The sequence below is a fragment of the Homalodisca vitripennis genome, chromosome 5 (assembly GCF_021130785.1).
Source record: "Homalodisca vitripennis isolate AUS2020 chromosome 5, UT_GWSS_2.1, whole genome shotgun sequence".
NCBI classification, from domain to species: Eukaryota; Metazoa; Arthropoda; class Insecta; order Hemiptera; family Cicadellidae; genus Homalodisca; species Homalodisca vitripennis.
Window position 1 is genome coordinate 92741763 of NC_060211.1, and position 27192 is coordinate 92768954.

Genomic DNA, 27192 nt, shown 5'->3' on the forward strand with positions numbered 1-27192 from the left:
GTCACTTCCACACTCTCGTCTCATCACGGACTGCACTTTTTTCTATTTTTTTGGTTATTTTTATTTTTTTTATTATTTATAACACTTTACAAAAAGTTTCATGGTTTCATTGTCTTCTTATCCCTGTGAAAAAAGCCTGCCTAGCAAAAGTAAAACATATGTTTTTCTTCTGCCTTTAATACTTGCAGAGTCTGTTCCACTCAACATCACAGAAAGTTTGGTAAGACAGGTTGTGTTATTGGCGGTTTCCTCGATTTCCGCCACGAGGGTTGCCGCTGCCTCCCCTGCCTCCACCGCCTCTGGGACCTAGACAACAATATTCAATAAAACAATCAACTCTGGGAAAGTTTCTTTAGCTGATGGAATATGGACATAATGCCAATAGATATAATATCTATTTAATTTTAAAATCTTAACTTTATAGATTGAAAAATAATGTGTCTATTACCTTTCTTATTTTTGTATGGAATTGGATTCACTATATTTTGATAGCCTTAAAAAACCATTCGGTAAAAAAAGTCTAACTAAATCATAACTTAATCAACTAAATTATAAATCACACAAAATCTCTAGCCAAACCCTAATCCTTTGAATAATACAAGCAACAACACAACCCTGTTCATTCATCACTACTATTTTGATTTACTCAAATCACAGATCAGTACAAAGCTAATGTGGGTCAAAAATAAAAATGATATTTTCCATAATGAAACATCCACCATTTCCCACCCGCATAATAACAAAAATTCAACTACATACCTACAAAAAACAAAACAAAATAGTTTTATTTTATAGAGCTTGAAAAGGTTCCATTATGACATTTTGCTATGTCAAACACAACATATTTGATATTTTTACATTCAAAAGTTAAATTAATTAAAGAAGCCAAGACAAAAAATGTTGCAGGATGAGCTCAGTATTTATATGTAATTTAAGGACAATGTCATTTAATTTTCAAAAATAATTTTATAATTACTGATTAATTAATAACTGATTTTTAATTAACTGATTAACAATTAATAATTTATTTCAAAAATTTTTACTTCTAGCTATCAATATATGTTACTTTAACTCTTACAACAATAACAATAACGTGAGTCATATAAACTAGTTGTAGAATGTAAATATAATTTTACAACTTGGTCCAAGCACTCACCTCCACGGTCTGGTCTGGGTCCCCGATCCTGGCCGCCGCCACCACCACCGCCACGGGGTCCACCACGCCTGGGTCCGCCTTCCCTGTTGTCTCTGTAGCCTCGCTCGCCATCACCACGAGCTTGGTAACCATTCTGGTAGAAGTTGTTGCGTTCCTCTCCATTATTGTTACGGTTGTAATAGCCACCACCACCACCTCGGTTGTTTTGGTTATTATAGTTTCCTCTGCCGTTCTGGTAGCCCCCTCGGCCACCTCGGGGACCTCCCCTACCACGCTCCCCACCTCCTCCACGTCCTCGTCCACCTCTTCCACCTCCACGACCACCTGCTGTCTGGAATCCTGTAACACAGCATTAGATATAATACAGTTACACCAAGAAGTAAAAACAAAATGAATGCAGAAATGTTCAGTAAATTTTTCAAGTGATCACCTTTTCTTATTCCTTCTGGAACCTGTATTCAACATAAGATGAATTTATTTTTTTAGTTTAAACTGTATTTTTTAACTTTTATTTGAAAGTCCAACAAGAATTATTTTTAATGACAGAACTAAAAACAGGTTTTAAAACTTTTGTAAAAATAAAAAGTTAAACATCACTATACTCAAACAATAAAATTTATTACATACATTTCAAACATTCAATACGGATAATGAGAGTTGTGACTGGTTTTGACATCACAAATTCAATTATCTAATACAATGTGTTTAAAACCAGACATCTAAAATAATTAGTAGAAGGTTCCTTATTTATATATTAGATTAAATAAATAAGTTTCTAAATATTTGACATATTTACATAAACCTATAAATCAAATATTCAACTTATTGTAGCACTACCCAAAAAAATAAGTGTTAATAATTTATGCCTAATTAATGTTATTGTAAAAAAAGTTAAACTTTGATGGTTATATAGTTTATAAACAGGCAATATGACACCTGACCTTGAATATGTAATATAAATATTAAAATACTGTTAACATGTTATTTATTCCTTTCAATGGTTGTATCTATCTAGAGAAGAATGTATGGATTATACATATCATTGTTTGGTAATAATTTTGCGCTAATTTATTAGATCATTAAAATTAGCACAACTAAATGGAACTTAACAAAAAATAAAATTGTGGCCGGAAAAATGCAATTACGCCCGCAGATGGCCTGCCTGTAGTGTGGGACTCCCCTAAAAACAGGGTTTACCCACTAAAAAACCTCCTCTACTCTTTAGGATTCTAACTTAGGATTGTTTATCGCATTACTTCAGGCTAGGCCTAAATTTGGCTTATAGACACTTTTGAACTATTTATACTAAATGTAATTATAACTAAACATGTCATTATTCGCTCAGCACGAAATACTCCTGCACCAGGTTACAGGTTAGTTTTTGGAAGTCCCCAAGTTGAGGGATTAATGAGAACATTTTGATAGGAACTTATGTTGTGTTATGCTGAATGCCTATAGATGTTTTCCATTATGGTAAAAATAATTGTTTTAAACTTTTAAATATCGTAACCCATTAGTTTAACCACGTTTATTTGTAAAGCGAGTTAGTGTAGCTAAACTGTATACTGTTGATGAGTCTTCTATATTTTTTTAAGTTGACCATAATTATTTTATCCAAACTATTTTACTTTTTCAGGATCTGTTCACAATTATAATTTGTTTTCTAGATATTCTACTATCAATACAAAAAATAAATAAAGATATAAGATTATTATAAATAAGATTATAAATAAAATTATTAAAGAAAATAACAAGATTAATTCATTAGAAGTAATTACTACTATTAATAAATAGTTACAAAAGTATAACTCTGCAAAATGGCTTAACATGGGTAAAACATGTCATTTTTAAATTTGAACACTTTTGTAAAATGTTTTATTTTTCTAAACACCCAAAGAGTTAGTTTAGTTAAACAATCCCTGAATACACTCATTAAAACGCAACCTGTCACCAAACTTGTGTGCCTTTGTGGTAAACTAGGTTCCTTACTCCTTGACAGAAAATTTGATAGATAATGGCAATTTTAACCAACTGATAACTCACCATCATTGGAGTTTTCATTCCAGTCATCTGTCTGCTGTGGTGGTTCAGTCCAGCTCTCACTCTGCTCGACCTGCATGGCCCAGTCGGTGTTCTGCTCTGTGGATTCGTTCCAGTCACCTGCTCCAGCTTGTGATGTCTAAACATCAAATGAACAAATTTGACCTATTGACTCCATAATATTTCTACACCTGAATGTACTGTATGCATTCATACAAAAATTACAAAACGCACAGGTTTTGCTAAAATATGCTAAATCATTTATTTGTTCTACAATTAATCTTTAACCTGATTTTTGCTAATGAAACAACTTTTTTTCTAAACTGACTTTTGACAAAAAGCATTAACTTTTTTTAGAAAAATAGGTTTTAACTTATTTATTTTGTTTTAATAGAGGGTTTCACTCACTATGTTAAACATTTAATTTACTACATCTATTTTAACTACTTTCTAATTTTTATTTGTTTTGTAAAACAATTTTTTTTAACTGGTGTAATTTTAGTCACAGGCTAAAATAAAATTGCTCAATTTTGTATATAATAAAAAATACAACAAAGCTTGAAATATTATATTTATTTACCAATAAATTTTCAAATATTAATTTATTTACTCAAATTACATTTAACACTGTAACTATAACATAAAGGAATATACAGTATCCATTCTTAGTTGTATTGCTAATTAATAACTACATAGGTTCCACTAGAAAATTCCCTTTCAACATCAGTGGTGACCTTGACACTTCTAAAAAGCTATAAATGTTTAAAGGAGTTTATATGGACAATGATCTTTGGACATCCGAACATGAATGAACTCACATTACAAATTCACTTTAATTGTCTAAAATAGAAAAGGTTATGCAATTGTTAAATACAAAAATCATCACTATTACAAACTTTACAAATTTAAACAGCTGTAATATCTTGGGAAACAACATTCTTATATATTTGTAAAGTTCTACTAACATTTTGGAAGGTGTTAGAAGGTTGAGGAGGTGCTGGCTGTGCAGGAGGTACAGGGCTGTACTGAGCAGGAGCAGAGTACATCACCTCCGGCTGGGGTGGTGGGGGCACGTAGCTGGCATTAGTAAAAGTCTGTGAAGGGATAGGTAGAGCTGCTGGAACTGGAACGGGTGCTGCCACCACGCCGACATCGGGAGACTCCAGCTCTGACTCCTGTAACATCAGGTGTTGCAGAATTATTGTGCCTGTTAGATGGTTCAATTAACTGCTTCTATCTATACTGTCAACAAACTTTTCTCTATATCAGAACTTAAAGTTCTAAAAAATTTTGTTAAATATTTCAGACCAATCAATTTTTATTATGCTAATACTGAAAAATATTATGTCCAGAAAAAAAAAACTTGATTAACTATTTAAAATTAACCTCAACTCAAGTATTATCACTAAGATACACGCAAATATCGTGACTATAAGAATGAATAGTAGCAGTAATTAACTTGAGATGATAGATAATACATTTGAAGACAGATTTTTTTTATATACAGGTATTTTTGTTTCGGCAAAATGTTTTGAAGTATTTGTGTTAAGTTTCCAATTTTTCTCCTCTGTAAGAAATTTTAATTTTTTTCTCACAGATATAGATAAAAGATAGTTAAATATTCACACAGATAAACTTAGAATGTGTGTAAATAGACAGGGACCCCGCCCAACTGTGGATTTTGTTTACCATGAAAAAACCTTAAATAAGCTGTGAATAAAATGTGCAAACCGTGAAAATTTCTACAACTTGCGATTAAATGAATCAATATGCGTTGCGTCCTTGCCATGACTATGTCTAAGGTCCAGTAATGAGCAAAAATTAATGTCTATGTCTAAGGAGCAAAAATTAAGCAAGCTTAATCACGGCGATCGGTCTTAGTGCGATTTAAAAGTGTACCAAATTAAATGGAATAGTTTACTCAAGCAAATGGGGGCTGGCTGACCACTACGTGCAGAAGCGACGATCGTAAACAGCCGCACCACTACTAGATCACAGCCAACACAGTGGCGTGTTGCAGTTCAACAACGTAGTAGTGCGTTAGGGAGCATTGGAAGGTTCACACTGTCTACCAATTGCCGCAGTCGGTCGCTAAACCTTGTGGGTGTACCAATCTTTCTTGAAATATGGATTTGGTAGGCGAAAGTCCATAACACAAAGCCTACTATTGTGAAAATATTTAATCGGTTTATTTAATTAAAATATTTTATATGATATCTGTGAACCAACTACTAAATCACAAATTTGATTTATTTTTATTTGTTTGTTTTCGTCCCCTATAATCAGATAGATCAGAAAAAAAGAAAGGAGCGTCCGCCACTACCGGTGATCAACTGACAGCCCCTCTGGATCCTTTCATTGCTCCCACTTATCTACTACGTTAGCGCTATCGGCTGCGATCCTGTAGAGGTGGGCAGTTATTTGGGATCATCACACCTGCACGTTGTGTCGGCGGCGATTGGCCAGCTCATACTCTCTCATGTGAACCGTTCCATAATGTGATTCGATATACTACGGGTGCAGGTTTAACACGGGCCACAAAACACAGAACTCAGCTTATCACTCTCTATTGATGACTGCTCGCCTGTTGGGACTTATAGAGTTACAAACAATGGGTGAGCATCTGTGCTTTTACACAGAGTAGTCGATTTCAGTGTTTAATGCCAAAACGCGCCACAAGCGTGTGCATCTGTTGCTGCTTCTCGTTGTCTTGATTCAACTAGAATACAGATGTGTTTCATTTCAGTTCTGATGTTATTACCTGTTAAAAATGTGTGACTTAAATTTTGAGTGGCTTATAATAGAAGTAGAGTGTAGTCCAGTGTTGTGCAATCAATAATGTTGTTTTAGTAAGAGACTACTGCTGAATGAGACAGAGAAGAAGAACTTGCGTTGGCCGTCTAAAAGGGTTCCACGATTTCGCTGCCTGTGTGAAACCGCTCTAAATTGTGCCAGGACTGAATTAATGCACCCATGCATGGCTGAATATTTCAAAATCTGTCCAGTGCAATAAAAATTTATGTTTTTAAAAATATAAAAATGTACCTTACCCAAAATATTGTTTTAAATAGTAAGGGTGGGTTTCCACAACATCAATTTAAAGGCTACATAAAATACATAACTTTCAAGTTTAAATTCTTTGCTATCTTTAGGCAATTAAGAAGCCTAAAAGTAAAATATTTTTTAAAAGCTGTGTTCACTATGTTAATAACCACAAAAAACGTGTGATATTATGTTATAATAAATACCAAATAAAACATTTGCTCCAGCCTCACTGTACATTCTTACCGTACACAATAGTGTTGCAGTCTGTTCATGGATTATACAACGATATGTGCAAGCTATTATGTGGAAAAAAATCACACACATTTCAAGTGCAATTTTATGTATGCTAAGAATGTAGCCAGGCTAGTGCCCATAGTTGAAGTGACATTTATTATCATAGTGAAACACTTTAATTTTGGTGTGAGTTTATATCAAAGGAGTGGCAATAAAAAACAAAAAAAGTAATGTTTTCCAGAGACATTTGTGGTGTTGGAAGTAGATTATAATACCGTGAAATATATTTATAATTTGACTGTATGTTGCTCAACATCACTTCAGCAGTGACTTCAAAGGTCATGTCACTTGATCGGATTACAATGCTTTGATTAAAACACAGATTATCAGAGCTCGAAACTGTTATACTATTTCTCACTCATCACTCTGCAATATGGTCAGCCAAGGATATACATCTAGACTTTCCTTATTATAACTTGTACAACAGTGAAATTACTGATGCTTACAAATTGCTAATAATAATTTTTCACTTCACAACTGTTCAATTATATATCTCCTAGATATTTATTAAAAAAGAAATTCTCCGTTAAATTTTGTACAGTAGTACATTGATTGAAAGTTACTGAAAATTAAGTAACGGATCAATTGCATGTTTCATATCCTAAATTACAATTTGATTAGCACTGATATTGTATATTAAACAGTTGCTTCTTAATGTGGAATGAGTACCTGAATGAAGTTAAACGTGGTGGGACCAGCGCCCATTACGTTGGTGAGTACATCAGCCATGGGGCGCTGGGAGATGTAGAGTCCGGCTGTTTCCACAACAGGGACCACTACCGGATCTACAGGGGCTGCTGCAACACATTTAACTGAGTACACACTACGTCAACACCACTGATATCATCCAAACTATATTTTGATCATCTAAAATGTAGCAAACTGAGACTATGGTTGAATATTGAAAGACCCACCCAAAATTTAAAAACAACAGATTTTGTAATAAATTTTTATTCACTTTCAGCAATAATTATTTATACTAGCTATAAATATAATAACTTTTACATTACTACAAAAAATACCACATTTATTATAAGAAAATACAAAATACTGAGCATTATCATTTAGCAAACACAACCACCCCATTGGACTGAAACCTCCTAATAAAAAAACACAATTTTAAAAACAGTTGATTAAATAAAGGTACATTTTGCATACTGCAAATGGATATCAATGAATATCTTGAAACATATATTTCCAATAGAGCCTAAATCATGTGGATACAAAAATTTGGAAATGTTGGGCTAACTCTATTGACATGGTTTAAGATATGTAATGAAACTGATGGTGGAAAAATTGAAACAGGGTGGCCACTCAAAATCTCTTTTCAAATTCCCGGTTTTTTATCGGTTTTCCCGGTCAAAAATTTCCGATTACCTAGTCTATTTTAAACCAAATAGACAACTGTAGTACTATATTTAACACTTACGCCAAGTGCAACAATGACGTTCTATCGTCAGTAGCAGTATTTGCAAGAAATGCCACAAAGCTGCGGTGTTCTAGCATTGCGTCGCAGCAATATGCGAGAAATTCAGTGACGATTTATCGCTATCACCTATTTTAAGCTCCTTAGTTTTTATCTCTGTGTCTTTCGATGTGACAACATAACGTTGTGTATACCTAATAACTTTCCTTTCTGTGATGTTTAGAAAATAATGTATCCATTTTGGAAATACAAAGATAACAAATAAATACCAACACAGCGCTACCGCGGGGGCAGACTGTAGCCCAGTATTTGGGTCTAGCGGTGGACGAATGTCCGGTGACGATCGTCTGTTTACTATCAAGGAGCTAAATCCCACGCATAGAACCAGCAGACACGCTAGCGTTGACAAATATAAACACAGAAAAAACAACTTCAATTAAAATATTATTTATAAATCACGTTATTCTTTTGCTATATATTTCTAAATAGTTTTATACACAAAGAACTACAAAATGTGTTTCACCAATCGGTAATTTAGTAATGCCAATCGTTTTTGTCCACGAATAGACAGTGCGGACTCTCGACAATGCGCCAAAATAAATATAAAAAATACTAATTATAGCTCAAATATTATTTGTAAACTTACAGTAGTTTATTACTTTGTTACCTGTCTACATTATGGAAATGATCCATCGCTAGTAAAATTTCCAGAGACATTATAAATATTATTCAAGCATGTTTCCTGGAGTCCGAAATGCATGCATAATGCTCGCTTTTCCAGATGATCATTGTTGGTGGTAGCCCTGGTTAGAGTCCCGCGAAAGTATCGTGGCTCTGAATATATCCCACTAATAATGGTCAATACATGAAGAATGCCTCAGTATCGTTAGATAAGGACTACGAAACAACATGACAAATATCCTCATGCACCTTGGATTATTTTTTGTCACATGTGCGAAGAAGTCGTTCCAGTAAACAGTTGACCGGAGAACTGACGGGATTTCCAGCCGTCGTCCAACCAATGCCGCTCTGACGACGAAAACTGATGAGCGTGGTTGATTCAATCGGCTAGCCATCTGCCGTTTATAGAATTAAATTACGTTTACACTGGCAAGTAAAGTTGCGAGAGAATTTGCACAACTACTATAGCATAATGTGAACATTATAAGCAATTTTATTCAAGAGAACTGCCGCAAGTACTTGCTACAGTTGTAACGCTGGTTGTTCCGGGAGTCAATACAAAGTCTGTTCACACACGACAGTGATGTCTCGACAATATTTATAATTGAAATTTTAATAGCCGACACTGTTCTCCAGTTCTTGTAACCAACTGTCCGGCACTGATTGCGGCAGCGCTCGCGAGAGCACTTGCATCCATTTAAACTAGCGATGTTTAAGTTGGGACACAAAACTTGCGCAATATTTTGCCGGTGTAAAGGCAGTTCAGTCGAGATTTGAAATCCAACTGACATTCTGGTGTACTAAAAAACCCGGGCTGCACCTCTTATCAAACCGTCAAACATTATATTATTTAATGAACCAAGCTCTGAAGCCTGTTTATAACACTGTACATTTTAGGTATGTGCTATCTACCTAACATACGTCTTTCCAAAAACACTATTTTCTCTAAAGAATAAGAGTTGGACAACTTCGTCCGGAGACCCCACTTCGACAACTGAATAATAATTAAGTACAAAAAACCCATTTGTATCGTGGTTACTACCGCTCTGCCATGTTACCACTTAAATCATACCACTCGTTTAATGCCAAAATCAGAAACGATAGGTTGGCCGATTTTAATTGTCCAATGCATTATGCTTTTTGGGAGGGGGGGGGGGGGGGGGAGGGGAGGCTTGCTACAGCCCAGGAGTAGAACTAACCAAGATAAACTCACTATACTAGTGGAGGTAACCTTAGATCAACCGGCGTCAGATGTAGCTCACGAACATATGTCTATCTTCACTCACAAATTCACGAGCCACGATGTGTAACATACAATGTCTCGTGATTAATCAGTTCTTGAATCAAGAAGCTTGTCAAATTATGTCTTGATTTTATAAGTTCTTGGAGACGGAAACATTATTTTTGAAATTTTCCCGGTTCACAGAAAAATTCCCGGTTTTCCCGGTCGGGTGGCCACCCTGAGATTCTACTTCAATACATCACTACTTTATAGATTATTATTAATATAATAATTTCAATGCAAGTGGTTACTTACAAGGTTGGAAAGTAGCCGATTGTACTGGCTCTGGCTCTATCTCCTCAGGTTCAGGTTCTGCCAACGTCTCAACTACCGGGGGCTCCTCAGGAGCAGCCTCCTCCACCGCTTCCTATAACCAAATCAATGCACTTTAACTCTACAGTGATTAACCATATGTTACATGTATCAGTTTGGCTCTTGCTTCTCAGGGGCAGCCTCCTCCATCGCTTCCTATAACCAAATTGAACACTTTAACTAGTACTATATTTGGTTGGAAATATCATATGCATCATTGTCTTAACGCCTTGGCAAGATGAGTGATGATTGTGTTTTATGAACACCACCACTGCCTCTTTCAAATAGATATGCTACTGTGACAAACTTGATTTTAACGACAGGCTTTTAACAAAAAATTCGAATCATTTGAAATGTGTAAAACCTCATAACAGATGCAGTAAAATTAATACAGAAGCCCAAACAAGTAAAATAATACTAAAGCACTCCATAGTCCTGTATCAAGAAATTAAATTTACATTTTTTCGGACAGTCATGGACGCAATCTACATGACGAGCTTTGAAGATTTCCCCCAACTTATATTGTCTTCGTCAGTTCCCAACCTAATGCCCTAGTTGAGGCAGTAGCTATCACTAAACATCATCATAAAATTTTTTTAATAAACATTCATCTGTTTAAAATTCATTCTACCAATGTTAATATCCAGTTAAATCGCATTATAACCTATACTGTTTAAAAGCCTGTGAGTTTTTCTTTGTTTAATTGTTTGGATTTTTTATAGTCTGTACCAGTAGGTTACACTGTTTCACACTGTTGTTTCCAATGAAGTGCATATGCATAGTTTGGTCTTCTATGCAAATATGAACATGTGAATTTCGCTGTTTACAGTCTATTTCATACTTGTTTTTTCAATCCATGACAATATTATTGCGAGTAGATATTGTTTGTTTTTCATAACAGATATTCACTATTTTGATTTTCCTACATAAAGTTAATATTATGAATTAATAAAAACGTTTTACTTTTTACTAAGGGCCCAGGTCTAAAAGTGTGATCAGTTAATAAACCTGTTTGAGTAAAGACGGTAAAAAATAATAGGTCACCTGGAGCTTAACAGTTTAAGTCCACGTGCATCAAATTTGCTGCATGGAAATTTATTTCAACAGACCACGGAAAATTAACAAAATCTTTTTTCCCAGACCATGTAGCTTAAAATGTATATAAATCTTCTGCTCGTTGTATATTTTCAAGATATATGCGAATAAGTTAAAAAACTTGGTTTCTAACCTTATTCAAATCAAATCAAATCAAATCAAAACATCCTTTATTCCATATAACATACTACAATGCATTGGTTTGCGTCAACTTAGTACAATCATGTGTATAGAACAATTTACATAGGAACAAAATACATAGGAAGGACTAAATAAATTACGTATTGCTATTAATGTAGTCATCTACAGAATAGAAACAGTGTTCAATAAGATAAGCTTTAAGCATTCTTTTAAAACAAAATAAATCCTTTTCAGCTCTAAGAGCATCAGGAAGAGCGTTAAAAAGGGACGTGGCATTGTAAAAGGTGTGATGTTTAAAAAAAGTAGTGGAATGGTAAGGAATATTCAGTTTATGTTTTTGTCGAAGACTGTATCCCGACTGAGGAACAAGGGACCGGAAAACACCATGGTTCTGCTGTAAGAAAATCAAGGTGTGAAAAACATAAATGCTTGGGAAGGTAAGTAATTTAAGTTCCTTAAAAACAGGCTTGCAAGTCTCCATTCGACGGATGCCAGCTACTATTCTCACTGCCTTCTTCTGCAAGACAAAAAGCCGTTTTGTGCGACAACTTTCCGATCCCCAGATTGTCACCGCATAGGAAAGATAAGGGAAAATTAGAGCGTAGTAGGTTGTTAAGAGGATCGCAGCGTTTGTAAAAGGTGCCAGTCTACGAAGCACAAAGATTCCAGAACAAAGCTTACGTGCTACATAATCGATGTGGGATGAAAAATTCAGGTTTCTGTCTATAGACAATCCCAAAAACCTCACATGCTGTTCAGAAAGGATTTCCATATCATCGACCCAAACGCTGAGATTATTAATGCTATTAGATGAGATTGCGAATTCAACAATTGCGGTTTTAGCAGCATTTACCACTAGACCATTTTCCCTAAACCATTGAACAATCTTATTAGACTCCACAAAAGTGCTAACCTCCATGGCCTCACGACATTGGTTTTCCATTACGATGGACGTGTCGTCTGCAAACAAACACAATTGGGCCTCCGCAATACAACTCCTGAGGTCGTTTACATATATAATAAACAGAAGAGGGCCGAGTATGGAGCCCTGTGGCACCCCCGCCTTAACGCTCAGCACATCCGAGTAGCATCGCCTCACAGTGCCTGCAGCATCGATGAAGGACACTTCTACGGCCTGTCGACGATCCCTCAAATAAGATGAAAGCCATTGGTTCGCCACTCCTCGAACTCCAATGCCTTCGAGCTTTTCCAACATGATGTCATGGGAAACCATATCGAAAGCCTTCCGAAGATCGAAAAAGACACCGGAAGCAGACCTACCTCTATCCAAGGCATTTACTATTTTGTTGATGAGCGTAAACATTGCATTGACAGTTGACCGTCCTTTAACAAACCCAAACTGATTTTCAAACAAAATACTGTTGTGATTAATAAAAGACCATAATCTATTTAAGAATGCCCTTTCAAATATCTTTGAAAACGTTGATGTGATAGATATTGGTCTAAAATTATCGAGTTCATCCTCTCTTCCTTTTTTAAGCAAGGGCTTCACAACAGAAAGCTTCAACAAATCTGGGAAAACTCCACCTTCGAATGAACAGTTAATAAGGTGAACGAGTGGGTCAACAAAACATTCACTACATGACATAAGCAATTTAGATGATATCCTGTCGCAGCCAGAAGACGTCTTTGGCTTCAAAGACCTGATGATATCTGTTATCTCTCTCCTAGTAACTGGTGATAAGAAAAATGAAGATGTACACAATCCAGGCTGCACATAAGAATGAGGAATACTGGATGAGGTTGATGCACTATTAGACACATCAATAAAGAATTTGTTAAACATGTTTGAGACCAGTTTTGGATCACTGATATCAACTCCCTTGTCATCTTTGACGGTGCGGGGGACATTACATGGAGACTGATTCTTCCCTCTACTTTCATTAACGATCTCCCACATAGTTTTGACTTTATTAGAAGATTTTTGTATAACATCAAGCACCTTAGATGACTTAGCAAGCCTAACACAAGACCTGTATTCTCTCTTCAATGATAAATAATGCTTTCTCTTCAGATCAGAAGAATCCAAATCTTTAGTGAAGCAATACCACTGGAGAACCATATCTCTAAGTTTCAATTGGTGATCACTCAAGGACACTTTGCTGCGTGAGGCACCTTTGCAAACTCTTCTTTTCTTTTCAGGAAAAGCCTGTTCAAAATAAAAGGAGATTGAAGATTGGAATAGACGCATTTTATCATTTATAGTTCCAGCCTCGTAAACATTAGACCACGTTTCTTTGCCAATTAGATATTTGAAAATACGGATATTATCATCAGAAAACGATCGCTTGAGATAATACTTAGGATGACTTGAGTCACTTGAAGTGGGTAGTTTGACACTGATCACCAGTGCATGGTGATCGGACAATGCAGTAATTAAAACGGAACAACTACAAACGTCATCAGGGAGATCGGTGTAAACATGGTCAATCAGGGACTTGGAGTTTTTAAATTCCCTGGTATAAGATTTTACCTTATTTTCAAGGTCATGAGAAGCCATGGTGTAAATCAAGTCATCAACTTTACCATCAGACACAGACAAGTCGACATTGAAGTCGCCCACAACAATGGTTCTGATATCTGGACTTATAATTTTTTCCAGACATTCTGATAAACACCTGTAAAATGTCTCGTGCTCCTGTATTGAGGAGGAAAAAGGCTGTGGCTTATAAGCAGTGATTATCAAAAATGAGGTGTTACTAAGGTGAAACCTGGCAGCAGCAAGCTCGCACCTGCCTTCCAGACAAAAACGTGAGACATCTATTACCTCAGATTTGATTGAAGACTTACCATAAATACATACACCTCCCTTATGAAGAGTTTTTCGACAGTAGGCTGTGATGCCATTATATCCGTAGAAAGATGCAACTTCAAATTCCAAGTCTCTTAAATGGTGTTCCGAAAGGCAAATTATGTCTGGATCTTCAGATTCAATGAACATTTGAAAATGGTCAAACTTACTTGAAAGACCCTGAACATTATGGTGAACTATCTTTAGTTTGCAAGGTGATCTGTGCTCAGCTACAGTGGTAGGGTCATTTGAGACAGATCCTCTAAAAAATTTTCTCCTTGGGTGATATCAGATGGACTGCAAGGAACCTCCTCGGGCAGAATTGGCTCTTTTGAGGCATTTTCCTCCAAGCCAGGAATTACACTAACAGTGTCATATCCCTTTTTAAGACCGAAGGCAACAGAAAACACTTCTGAAAACAGAGTTCCTAGCTGATGGCTACCTTTTCTATTCAGATGCCTACCATCTCTGGCAAGATGTTGCTTCTTCACCCAACAATTTGCCTCAACAAACATTACACCAAAATTGTTGCACATGACATCCAGCTGATCATTAAAATCAAACAAAGCTCTATATGTTATATCAGACCTTACTAATATGCTATTAACAAAAACCATAGTATTAGGAAAATGGGTTTTGGTGGTGAACAAAAGGTCGGCCATGTCATGGAGGGCCTCACGCTTCCCATGGCCACCGTTATAGCCAGCCCCTCCATTATACCATCTTTTAAGATTGTTCGTTCCCACATGAAAATATATGACAGAAATTTTTTCACCAGTGTACTTTAACAATTTCTCTTTTATATTCTTAATTTTGCCACCCGGACAAAGTTCCACTATTGCTCCCTTCTTAAAGCTTATTTCACTTGCATATCGAATAATTGAGTCACCTATCAATAACACATTTTCATTAAATCTAGAGTTGTTACTTCCGTTACTCACATCTTCGACCAACAACTCACTTTGAAGAGTAGACTGATTTTTAGTCATTGTAATAGGAGTCATTACCTGTTCTTTCTCAGTCACAGACTGAGTTTTAGTGTGGCGCATTAATTTAACATGGTCTTTTCTTGAAATGTTTTTATGCTTTGACATTGAACTTTAAACTGTCAACTTTGAACTATTAAAACAGTGTGCGCATATTTGATACACACGGTCTGGTCCCGGGCATACCATGTGCTCATATGTGATGTCAGAATGTGGTTGGGGGTACAGTGTGGCCAACTTTCACAAACCAACAACACCTGGCATTTACCCACAGCCCAGACAACACAGTAGTATAGGGTTATAGGCTTGAAACGTGCAGCAAATACTATACGGAGCCTTTTATGAGTCCATTACTTGTGATCAAATTTGATACACGCGGTCTGTGAAGCAGACTTAGTATGCAGCAAACATGATGCATGTGGGCTGTAGCATAACCTTAAAAAAATCAGTCTGGGACTCAACCAGTTTAAACAGGAAGAGTGCAGATTGGAGACAACCTGTTTAATTAAAGAGTGCCTTCTTCCCAATATTAAAGATTCACCTCATTTTATTTATTGATAACCACCGCAATTAAATTTTGTTTCTTCCTCAAACAATTATAAATATTGCAATTAGTATAAATTACAGTACAACACTGACCTGAAGTGCTGGTTCCTGAGTGGCAGAGTAGTCAAAATAGCCGCTGTTGTTGATCTTCTCAATCAGCTCCCGCAGGGTACTGTACTTGGTACCGACGATTTCTTTATCTTTTCCGTCAACAATACTCAACAGATGTTTGGCTGCATTCTGTGCCTGCTCCTATAAATGTAAAAATAGATTGTAGACACTCCAATGGCAACTTTATGTAGGAACTACAGTTCCAGCTTCCATTCTGTCCTATAAGCATCAATTTAAAATGGATTATGGATCCACAGTAGTAACCTACATATTAGGTATTTTAGCACAAAACAACAGTCATCACCGTATGAACCTTATATTCATAAGCCAAATCTTAAAATTTCATTTTTTATTTAAATTCATGTTTAAAAAATACTTTGTTACTGGAGTACATACCAGTTTGGTGTGAGTGGCCAGTAAGGTACTGTGTTCTGCAATCAGTTAGGTGTGAAATTATCTCCCTTTGCTGGTCAATGTTTTACATACATTTATACTAATAGTGCTAACCTTAAATCTTTTAAAACTTTTATGAGCTTATGGCGAACAATGAAATAACATTTTTTTAAATCTTTTACATTAATCAAAAGTCTCCTGGCACTTAAAATACATTTCTTGGTATAACCTTTTGAGTGTAAAATGTTTGTTATTTTTTGTCACAATAGACTATATCCCAGCCTGCACAAATTTTCATATGCTACTGTCACAAATCCAGAAGTGTTGTATCCCACATATCAGTTGGTGTTACTCGGAACACGAACTTTATATATTCAGGAGATTCATCTAGACTGAAATGAGATGTTGTAAAGAACTGCTACTTTACTTCAATCCCAAAACTCCCTTTATATAAACATGATTGTAGATTTTTTGTTAAATTCTTGTCCTGCGTGGTGTTCTATCAGAGAAGAAAGTGATCTTTATAAGTGGAAAAAGAACAGTCAGCTTCAAGATTACTAAAAGATTTTTCTGGAAAATATAAACAAGCAACTGTGTTGTGTTCCGAACAACCTCTCACACTTTTCAGGCGCAATCCACAAGACTTTTTGCGCAGATTCAACTGTGTATGAAACTTGGACCCACCATTACACTCTGAAGACCAAACAATGGACAAAGAGTGGGGGGGAGGCACCAAAGAAGGTGAAGACTGTTTTGTCAGCTGGAAAGTTAATGGGCACTGTCTTTTGGGATTCCTAGGGTATAATACTGATAGATTATTTGGAAAAAGGCAGATCCATAACTGGGCCCTACTATGCTGCTCTACTGGATCATTTGAAACAGGAACTCATTGAAAAACTTCCAAAATTGGCAAGGAAGAAGGTGCTGTTTCACCAGGACAAAGCTCCAGCCCACACAGCAGCTATCGCAAAGGCAAAAGTGCCTGACTTGGGATTCAAATTGGTTCCTCACCCACCCTATTCACCAGACTTGGCTCCGAATGACTTCTTCTTATTCCCAAACTTGAAAATTTGGCTTGGTGGGAAGAAATTTTCATTGAACGGAGTTACCACCGCTGTGACGGACTATTTTGCAGAGTTCAAAAAAGCCTACTTTACCAATGGGTTGAAAAAATTGGAAACTTGCTGGACCAAGTGTGTAGCCTTACAAGAAGACTATGTTGAGAAATAAAGTGTGTTTTCTGCCTCTAGAACAATATTTTATTCTATTTTTACCAAACTTATCAAACCACCACTCTCGTACTCAGGCATTTTGTCTTAATAGGTACAATTTCCATACAAAAAATCATCAAAACTAAGAGGTAAAATTCCAGACTATTCGATGATTTGACACATAAAAGATATTAAGATTTACAGACAAAAAATTTATCAAGTTACACTTTAGTTATAGTTCCAAGACCAAGGTGAGCCATCCTTACCTGGAAAGAAGGTTGGTCCTCTTCTGGCTCCCGCTTGGGTGACACCTCAGTAAACAGCTCATCTAAATACTGCAGCTCAGTTTCTGTGAGTTGGACAGCCCGGTTCCGACCAGCCAAGAAGTCCTCCCGTACCGTGTCATTACCCATACTGGCCAGCACATCCTACAACAAATCAGCACAAACATGGAAACTATGTCAACACGTACATAGGAACACACTGAACGGCAGCTTATACTAGTAGTATACAATTGTTTGCTTAATTTTTAAGCTTAATCTTATATATTATTCACTCCAAAATAAGGTAGAATTTTCCAATCTAACAAGAAATGAATTACATTGTTTATATGTATATACAGCGCATAAAACACATAATACGCTATTTGAGTAATTTTTTACTACTTACAATAATTTAATACTTACTTGATGAAGTTAATATCGACAAATTATTTCAAATAATCAACTAACTATCCCGGGCCATGCTAATTTTTGAAAATAGAGTACACCTAAATTCAACAGTGCTTTACAAAGCAGGTCTAAGCATTACATTTTTTTATTGAATATTTGTTAGAAAACTACTTTTCTGAAAAATTGTGCTGAATGTCATAAATTTAGTTTAAAATTTTCACAAAAACTTTTCAATGTTCATAAATACACTTAAAGATGTTGTGTTTTAAAGATTTCAGAAATATAGGACTAAACAATTCACTCTATTATTACATATGGTAAAAATCTATCCTGACAAACAAACTTAGAAAGTGCAGGTGGCCCATTTTAACCATAACCAATAATTGTATCTCTCTGAAACCAAGCCTACCTTCTGTTTGAACCCATATATACCCAGAATCTGCAGATTAATCCGCTATTACCATACTTTTGTATAGAGTAAATACTGACAGCACGGTCTTGTAAAGATTAATTTATTTATCTATTCTACAATGTACATGTAATCAAATTACCTGTATGATGAGAATTTCCTTGACTTTGGCAGTCTCTTGTTGTTCTCTCTCATAAGCCTCTTTCTTCTCCTTCTTCTTTTGCTGTTTGACAGCATCCTGTGCTATAGTGTTCAGTTGCTTGCTCAAATCCTGTGCGAATGCCAAATTTTGACAAACCTCATCGTATTTCAACAGCGATTGTTTCTGGTCTTTTTCCAATTCCTTTCCACTCTTTTGTATCTCCCTGTACGTATCCAGGCGACCCTGCATCAGTGAACAAGTCAGTAACTACATGATAATCATTGAGATTAAAAGCAAAACAGTTATTTAGATGTTGTAATAGTTCATTAAACCTTGTAATTAACAATAATGCGTTCCAAAACTGGTGAATTCTAGCAGTTTCGTAAGTTGGTAAATAATTTTTGCAAAATGTTTAAATTATTTTTACAAGTCAGGAAATTAAACACATCATTCCTAATTTGAATAAATATCATTACCATTACAATTAGACTCTCACAGTTTGTGTGTGTGTGTGTGTGTGTGTGTGTGCACGTGTGTGCGCGTGCGTGCGCGCGTGCGTGTATGTGTGTGACACTGTGTTTAATGTTTAGTGTCACACTATAACAACTAATAAACTATAACAACAATACACGCAATTGGGAACATTGTGTTTAGTTTTCCAAAGATAAGTGAAATTTGTAATTAAATGAAGTCACTTCTAAAATAACCATTAGGGTGTTGACCCATATAAAGTGTCCAATAAAAATTAAATTGATTGCCTTACTATTTTAAAATATTTTAATTTTTTTAAGTTTTTACCATACTTAAATAAGAGGTTCAAAAATTATTTTCAAAGAATTTTATCTTTCACCATTTGTGGGTAGCGGTGATTTTTTTTTTTTAAAGAATCCGACGATTTTAGGCTTTGCAGATATTAGCGTTAAATTGATTATCTCTTCAACCTAGGATTGAATAAAGTCAGGGTTTTAGGAGTAATAAAACAAATACCATACGGAAAATCTGCACCGAAACTAACTAGAGGAGGAGACACAAAATTTGAAAAGTTTGCTGAAAAAAAGCTCAAGTTATAGCTTTTGTTCAAGACCTGAGGGTACTTGAATCACATTACAATAAACAGAGCAACTAACAGAAAACACCTCTCGCCTGACTTAAACATTAGGATGTTTGTGTGAAATGTACAATCCTGTTGATCTAGAATTCAAAGTGAAAGAATCTCATTTTCAAGAAGTAACCAATAAGTACTTTAACTTTCGTTTTAGTTCACCGAAAACAGATGCTTGTTTGACATGTTTGTTTCTGATTGACCAGTTAAAAATCAAAAGAAATGGAGAAAAAGCGAATGTTGAATACTAAAAAACAAGTAAAGTAGTTAAAAGTTAATGTCTCTTATGAAATTTTGAGGACTGCTGATAAGGCCAAGGTAATTTTATTATTTGACTGCCAAAAGAATTTACTATTGCCTAGAATTCCTGATCAACTAGATTATTTTTAGCAGGCTGTATTCATTTTACAACTTCACTATTATTAATGGCCACTCTAACACCAATCTAACAAAAGAAAATGTCCACTGCTACACGTGGTGTGAAAGTGAATTCGCAAAAAACTCCAGTTCAATCAACTCATATCTCCTATCATCACTTGTTGAATGAAAATTTTGATGGAAAAACAAAACAAAACAAAAACAAAAGTGTTTTTTTTATGGTTAGGGTGGCCAAAATAAAAAACAACTGTTTTTAATGCTATGCTAGTGAAATGACTTTTACGATGCCCTTGAACAAATTTCAAGCATCAAAATAACCTTCCCTATGGCAGAGCACTCCTTTCTTCCACCTGAGTGTTTTTGGGTAAATTGAAAAAATTAAGAAAAAAGGATACCATTATAAAACAAGAAAAGTATGAGGATTAGTAAAACATGATACTATTCATAAAGTAGGAGTGATAGTACCAGTCTATGATTTTAAAAGTGAATCTGAAAAGATACAAATGAAACCAGGTAATTGGCACTTTTAGATCAATCCCTCCAAAAGAATTATTTTAATGAAAAATAAAGACAAAACTGCTGTTGAGGTAAAAGGTGAAGTTGCTTATATAACAGACACAGGTACGTTCAGGCAAGTAATTAAACCAAATTATACAAATCAAAATATGATGCTGATTGAGATTGAAAAGTGAGTGAGTGAGACCTAGAAAATTAGGGATGTTGCTAAATTGCTCTCAAAACACTTTGGATATGATTGGAAAACACTTGAGTCTCTTCAATGTTACTTCTAAGTGGAGAAAAATCAAAATGGAAATACAGAAGAAACAGAAGAAGAGGACGATGATGGTGAAGTAGTAGAGGAAATTGAAGATGACAATCTTGAAGTTTTTTTAGTAAAAAACATTAATCTAAAACAGTGATCTCGCAAATGTTTGCTCATTAATACGTTACCTTTTGTTCAAATCTTATCTAGTTTTAAAGTAAAATTTAGTGAAATTTGTCTGGTAACACAATACAGAATTTGCAATATCTAAAATATTTTATTACTATACCTTTATGCCTTATGTGTTGCCTACATTCATGTACAATTGTTACGATTTATAACCCCTTTGAAGCAAAATCATTAGTTAAATTCATTTTGTTTCAAAATCTGCCAAACCCTTAAGTGATGTATCAAAACTCGCCACATCTGAATTTCCAAAAACTATTTTCCTCATAGTACACTGATATTTGTTGATATGTTTTCATAATTTGTCACTAATTATGTTAAAATTTAGGAATTTTTGATAAACAAATTTGTTTATATTGTGGTGAGCCCGTTACAGCTTTAGCCACTCTGCCAAAAAAGTATTCAAGTGAATGTGGCAGGGGGTTTGAGTCTAGGTGCCTCAACTCTGTGATTCTCACGAGCACATTCCATAATGGCTGCGACCTCCGCTTGAAAGACTGTCGGATACGGACCCATAGGAACCACCAGCTCCCTACATGGTCTCACTCCCAGAATTCCAGCGCCTGTGCCACTTTTTGTTTTGGAGCCGTCTGTGTACCATTCGAGCTCCGCTGGTGGAAGAGGTTTCTTCCCCTCTGACCAATCATCCCTTGAGGGTAAAATAATCCTAAAGGGTTTGTCAAAGGAAAACTTTTGTGGCATCTGATCAGAGATCATATGCAAAACATCCTCCTGTATCAGAGTGCCAATTCTGCAGTGCCCACCGCTGCAGCCCGACCAGAGTCCCGTCTGCTGAAGACAGTAGGCACTCTTCCTGGCCATAGCTCGAATGACAATGTCCAGGGGGGCAAGATTAAGACAACAGTCAATTACATTGGAGTAGTCATAAATGAAATTCTCTCCTGGAACGACCAGTTTGACCAATTATGTGGAAAACTTACCTCAGCATTATATGTACTAAGTAGACTAAAACAGATTGCCAGTGCGGAAGTTGTAAGATGTGCTTACTTTGCTCTGTTTGAAAGCCACCTCAAATACGGGATAAATGTATGGGGAAGTTCCTCCAAAATTAACATGCAAAGGGTACTCGTGCTACAGAAAAAAGCAGTCCGTATACTAACAGGATTAGGACCCCAGGAATCCTGTAGAGATGCCTTTAAACAGCAAAAATTAGTGACTGCAGTAGCTCTGTACATCCTAGAAGCAGTTATTTATGCCAGTCAACAAAACCTGACAAGAGGAGCTGATGTACATTCCTACAACACAAGAGCGGCACAAACTTATACACTTCCTACCCATTGACTGACCCTCTTTGAAAAACAACTCACATACCAGAACAAAATTTCTAAACATCCTACCACAAGAGGTCAAAAACACCACAAGAAAACAGCAGCTCAGAAGAAAACTGACTACCTTGCTTCTTCACCGCCCTTACTACTCCATTGAGGAATTCCTGGACTGGAGGAGAAATGATAAATCAACACCTTTTCAACCAACTTGAATTAATACAAATTTCAATGTATGATTTATGCAGTACTGATACCTTAAAACTATTTTTCTCACATTACATCGACTGTGTGTAGAAGGGGCTACTAAAAAAGGTAAATCTCTAACTTAAAAAAACTGTCAGAACCATTTTAAAATTAAAATTTTTGTCAAAGAACAATTAAAAAAATTAAATATATGATTTATATATGGACTTAATATTTTTGAAGCCATCATTTGCCTTCAATTTTGGTAGTTTTGAGCAAAAAAACTTTACTTGGTAAGAATCCTTCAATTTTTGAATAAGCACAACAGCTATCTGAAGACCAGTTTGGCTTCTGAAAAGGTAAGTAGACAATAGACGCAGTTGTACGTCTAGTCGATATGGCTGTAGAGGGGCTAGAACGTCGGGATCCCACATTGAGTGCGTTCATAGACTTATCGAAAGCATTCGACTGCGTTGACCATGTTACAATGCTTGACAAACTTGAATCTCATGGCATCCGAGGCGTGCCCCTCCAGTGGCTCGGGTAATTTTTAAGCCACAGAACTAAAATTGTCCAGATCTCAAACAAATTATCTGAACCAATTCACCTGAGCTATGGTGTCCCACAGGGCTCAATTCTCAGTCCAATTCTCTTCCTGATCTATGTTAATGACATAGGTTCATCACTTCTGCACGGAAAACTTGTGCAGTATGCTGATGACATGACTCTGTTTCACTAGCAAATCAAAATTGATTCTGGAACAGCAGAGTTTTGTTGAGATCAATAGCTGCGTCCAACATTTCAACAGCCTCAATCTTAAACAAATTCTGCAAAATCTAATTTTCTAAATTTGGCTTTGCGATCAGTAGACAGGCATGACGAGCCAGCTATTATGTTGGCTGACACAATGCTGGAAGCTGGAAGAAGTCTACTGCTCGAAATTCCTGGGAATATACCTAGATCGAGGGTTGACTTGGAATAATCACATCGATCACGTTTGCTCCAAACTGACCTCAGGCATTTATGTTTTGAGGTCTCTAGCCAAATACTGCCCTATTCAGGTTCTGATGATGGTGTATTATGGCTTAATTTATCCCCATCTCACTTATGGGTTGGTGTTGTGGGGAGCTTGTGAAAACAATAAATTTATGAGTGTTCAAGCTGCAAAAACAAGCTATCCACATTATTGCTCTGTTGAAATTTAAAGAGTCGTGCAAGGAAGCCTTCAAAAATTTACAACTGTTGACGCTGCCCAGTCTCTACATCTTGGAAACAACTCTGTTTTGTATGTCTAAATGTACCATGACGAATAGCCGAGACATACATGCGTATGAGACTAGAGGCAGAGATAACTACTTAACTGGTAGACACAGAACGGTGGTTTATGAACGCTTGCCTTCACAGGCAAACAAATCACTTCATCAACAAATTACCAAATTCAATAAAAAACGCTCCAATACCTAAGGTGTTAAAAACTTGTTTGAAACGCTTTTTAGTGTCACAAACATTTTATAATGTAGACGAGTTTTTAGTATATGATTGGGAGACCACCAGTTAACAAGACTGACTGAATCCGTCGCTGGAAGTGGAAATCATTGGCGAATGAATGGACGTATGTAAATTTGTAAATTGTATGTTTGAATGAGATCTATTGTGGGGTGTATGACAAAATTCTAGCAAGTAAAAAGTTGACTTTTGCCAAAGGTTGTAGAATGTTCAGGCAATAAAAATCTGATTTGATTTGATCATGAATGTTAACATCAAACATCCAAAAGTAGCAGTAATGTAGTGCATCACTATGACACCAGATATAAAAAATACATGTAAGAAATAAATTTTTAAGAAAAATTCTTGATTATGTAAAAAGTGAGACTTCGATTCTTCAAACAAAAACACACAACTAGCACGCTCCTGTCCAGTGAAGGCAGCCATGTTTAACGCAACTGTCACTAGCGCTTGTGCGGCGCGATTAGGCACTAGCGGACTACACGAGTCAAAACTTGAACTGTTTTCCTTTAAAACAACACCAAAACCAGCTCTGTACCTTGTTAAATAAATGTTATATGAATTTTCAGTTGTAAAGTCCTTTTTGAAACACCCTGTATGTATGGTTTTAGGGGGTGCAAATGACAAATAACATGATTTTAGAGGGTATGTACATAAATAGTTAAATTCTTAACGTTTTAATGTTCTGTTTGTGTGCTGTGTCTGGATATCTGTAAATATTATCTGCGGGTGGGACTGATAGCGTATCTGTTATCTGAGCGCTCTGGGGCAGAAGTCAGAGATAACGTGTACTGTACATTGGATCAAGTGAGTGCGTGACAATCATGGATCAACCATCTACTAGTTCGACCAATCGTAGTGAACTGGTGTGTCGTAAATATTATCTGCGGCTGGGACTGATAGCGTATCAGTTATCTGAACTCGATAACAACTAAATTAATTTTTAGCTTGAAATTTAATAAAAACATTGTTCATTTGGATCAAAATGGAAACATGGATCAAAATTCTGATTATTTCAGTATTATTTTTCATTTACGTTTGCAAAGATGGCGCCGCATCCGATGATGTCATCACGAGGTTGAATCATGGTCACAAAAGGTCACGTGATGCCCGATGTGGATGTAGAACATGGAAATATTGCTCCGCGCTTGAACAGTTGTTCCATTATTGATGTTCTAGAACTTCGTTATTTCTCATTTCCATCCCGTCAAACCCTATATTGATTTGTTCTGTAGGACGATACCAATAAGTTAATAACGCGAAACTCGTATTTTGCCGCTCCGGCCGTTAATGTGACAATTACCATGAATTTTTATATGTTTATCAACAAAACTGTCAATATTATTGTATCATTCTAGGTAATTAACACCTATCAGTCCCAGGATTAATGTATCAAATAACAGTATTATTAAAAATTAGTTCAGATAAAGGAAATATCACTTGTATGATATTTGAGTATTGGTGTGGTTGTCTCTACTTGGTAATTGTTGAACAAGCGTTATTTATGTCACAGGCTGTCAAACACATTTATTCTTCAAAAAAAAGTAAAAAGTAACTAAATGTTACAATGCTTTGTTTTTTGCATGTAATTACAAATAGCCTTAATAATTTGCATTTATTATCAACAGGTAGAATACGATTTTTATTACTTAATTATAAATACCCATATAACCAACTGATACTGATCTTGAACGATAATTAACTTATGTAATATCTTCTTATATATTTATAGACAATAACACAGTCGAAAGCTCGTGGAGGGCCATGAAATGAAGTTTAAAAAGTAGCATGTCAGCAATCCTGCTTGCAGATCATATCTGTATTTGTACAGAAAAGAGAAGTATGGTTTTGTAGAGAGGATGCTTTCAATAACTTCTTGAACGTGGTTTATCATTCTTACCCAGAAGAAAACATACAAATAGTCAGCATATTTCGTATTTTCTGTTATACATGTTTGTTTTATTATTATTTAAGACTTTTTCCTAATTTCAGTTCTAGTTGCTTGTTTGATTGTTATAGCTCCTTTATTCTAATCCTATATTAGGTACCAATGATTTTACTAAGCGATGTAAAAACCGGGTCTGCTTATTGTACTCTACCCTGATTAAATTACTACTTTTTTAGATATGTATTAGAGCTTGACTATATTGTAATTTCAAATACAGTACCTAAGCCTATTAGTAAATCCGTTCGATATTTTAATTTCCAATAATTCAGATGATCATAATTAATTAGGAAAGATTCTACCTAAATGGTGGTCACTTTATCATACTGCAGCCCAGACCTACAAATACACAACTCCATAGCATTTTACAGAGAACATTATGAACATTTTCAGGTTATAGTTACACGAATTTAAAAAAAAATGTTTTCATTGTCTACATTGATGATTGCCACTAGAGACAATTTCTTATCATCTAAAAGAGGACTGGCAGTTCTCAGGCTTACCCTAGCCTATCTTATACCAATTGATAGCCTACAAGTGTTATCTAAACTATAAACAAACTTGACATAGACTACTTGGAATTGTTAGGATAGACTGGACCAAATAGATTTCTTAAAACAGTAAGCATGAGTCTAGAATTGCATTATATTCTGAACTTAATAATTGGTCCTACATTATAAAATATTTTTAAAAACATGACGAATATAAATAAGCTTAAGCTACTTTAATCTAAATACTTGTAACAAATTGATGTTCAATATTTTAAGAATATATAAATTGTTTTACGCAGCAAAGGAAAATGACAAGCCCGGACGATGTGCAGGAGCACATGGAAACGGCAACTTGTCCGACATCAAATATTAGACGTAATAAAACAAAGTACGTAAACTACAACTTACCTTCTTCTTGACGAGATTCCGTATTTTGTGATCTACTATTAGAATTCCTTGTTTAATCGGTTCTATAGCCTCCGAAGAGGCTTGCTTCTCGAGTTTTGCACTAGACGCGGAAGGCATTTTTCACAGGGATAGAAACAAAGGTAAGAGATCTCTTTTAGTCATCTCATGTAAACCAAAGCCAGCCAACC

At 35.6% G+C, this 27192-nt stretch overlaps 1 protein-coding gene across 2 annotated transcripts; it reads right to left on the minus strand.

The window, feature by feature from the left end:
• On the minus strand, positions 1 to 27192 carry LOC124362521 (caprin homolog). 2 transcript variants are annotated; one of them, XM_046817099.1, is made up of 10 exons: positions 27005 to 27192; positions 18754 to 18996; positions 17798 to 17959; positions 15910 to 16068; positions 10180 to 10291; positions 7205 to 7329; positions 4162 to 4371; positions 3200 to 3335; positions 1157 to 1495; positions 1 to 306 (listed from the first exon to the last, which is right to left on the minus strand). In XM_046817099.1, exons 1-10 carry the CDS (start codon positions 27119 to 27121, stop codon positions 236 to 238), a joined length of 1674 nt encoding a protein of 557 aa, XP_046673055.1. In that variant the 5' UTR covers positions 27122 to 27192; the 3' UTR covers positions 1 to 235. The 2 variants fall into 2 exon arrangements, with proteins under 2 accessions (XP_046673055.1, XP_046673054.1); XM_046817098.1 differs by having other exon boundaries at positions 7205 to 7332; positions 27005 to 27190.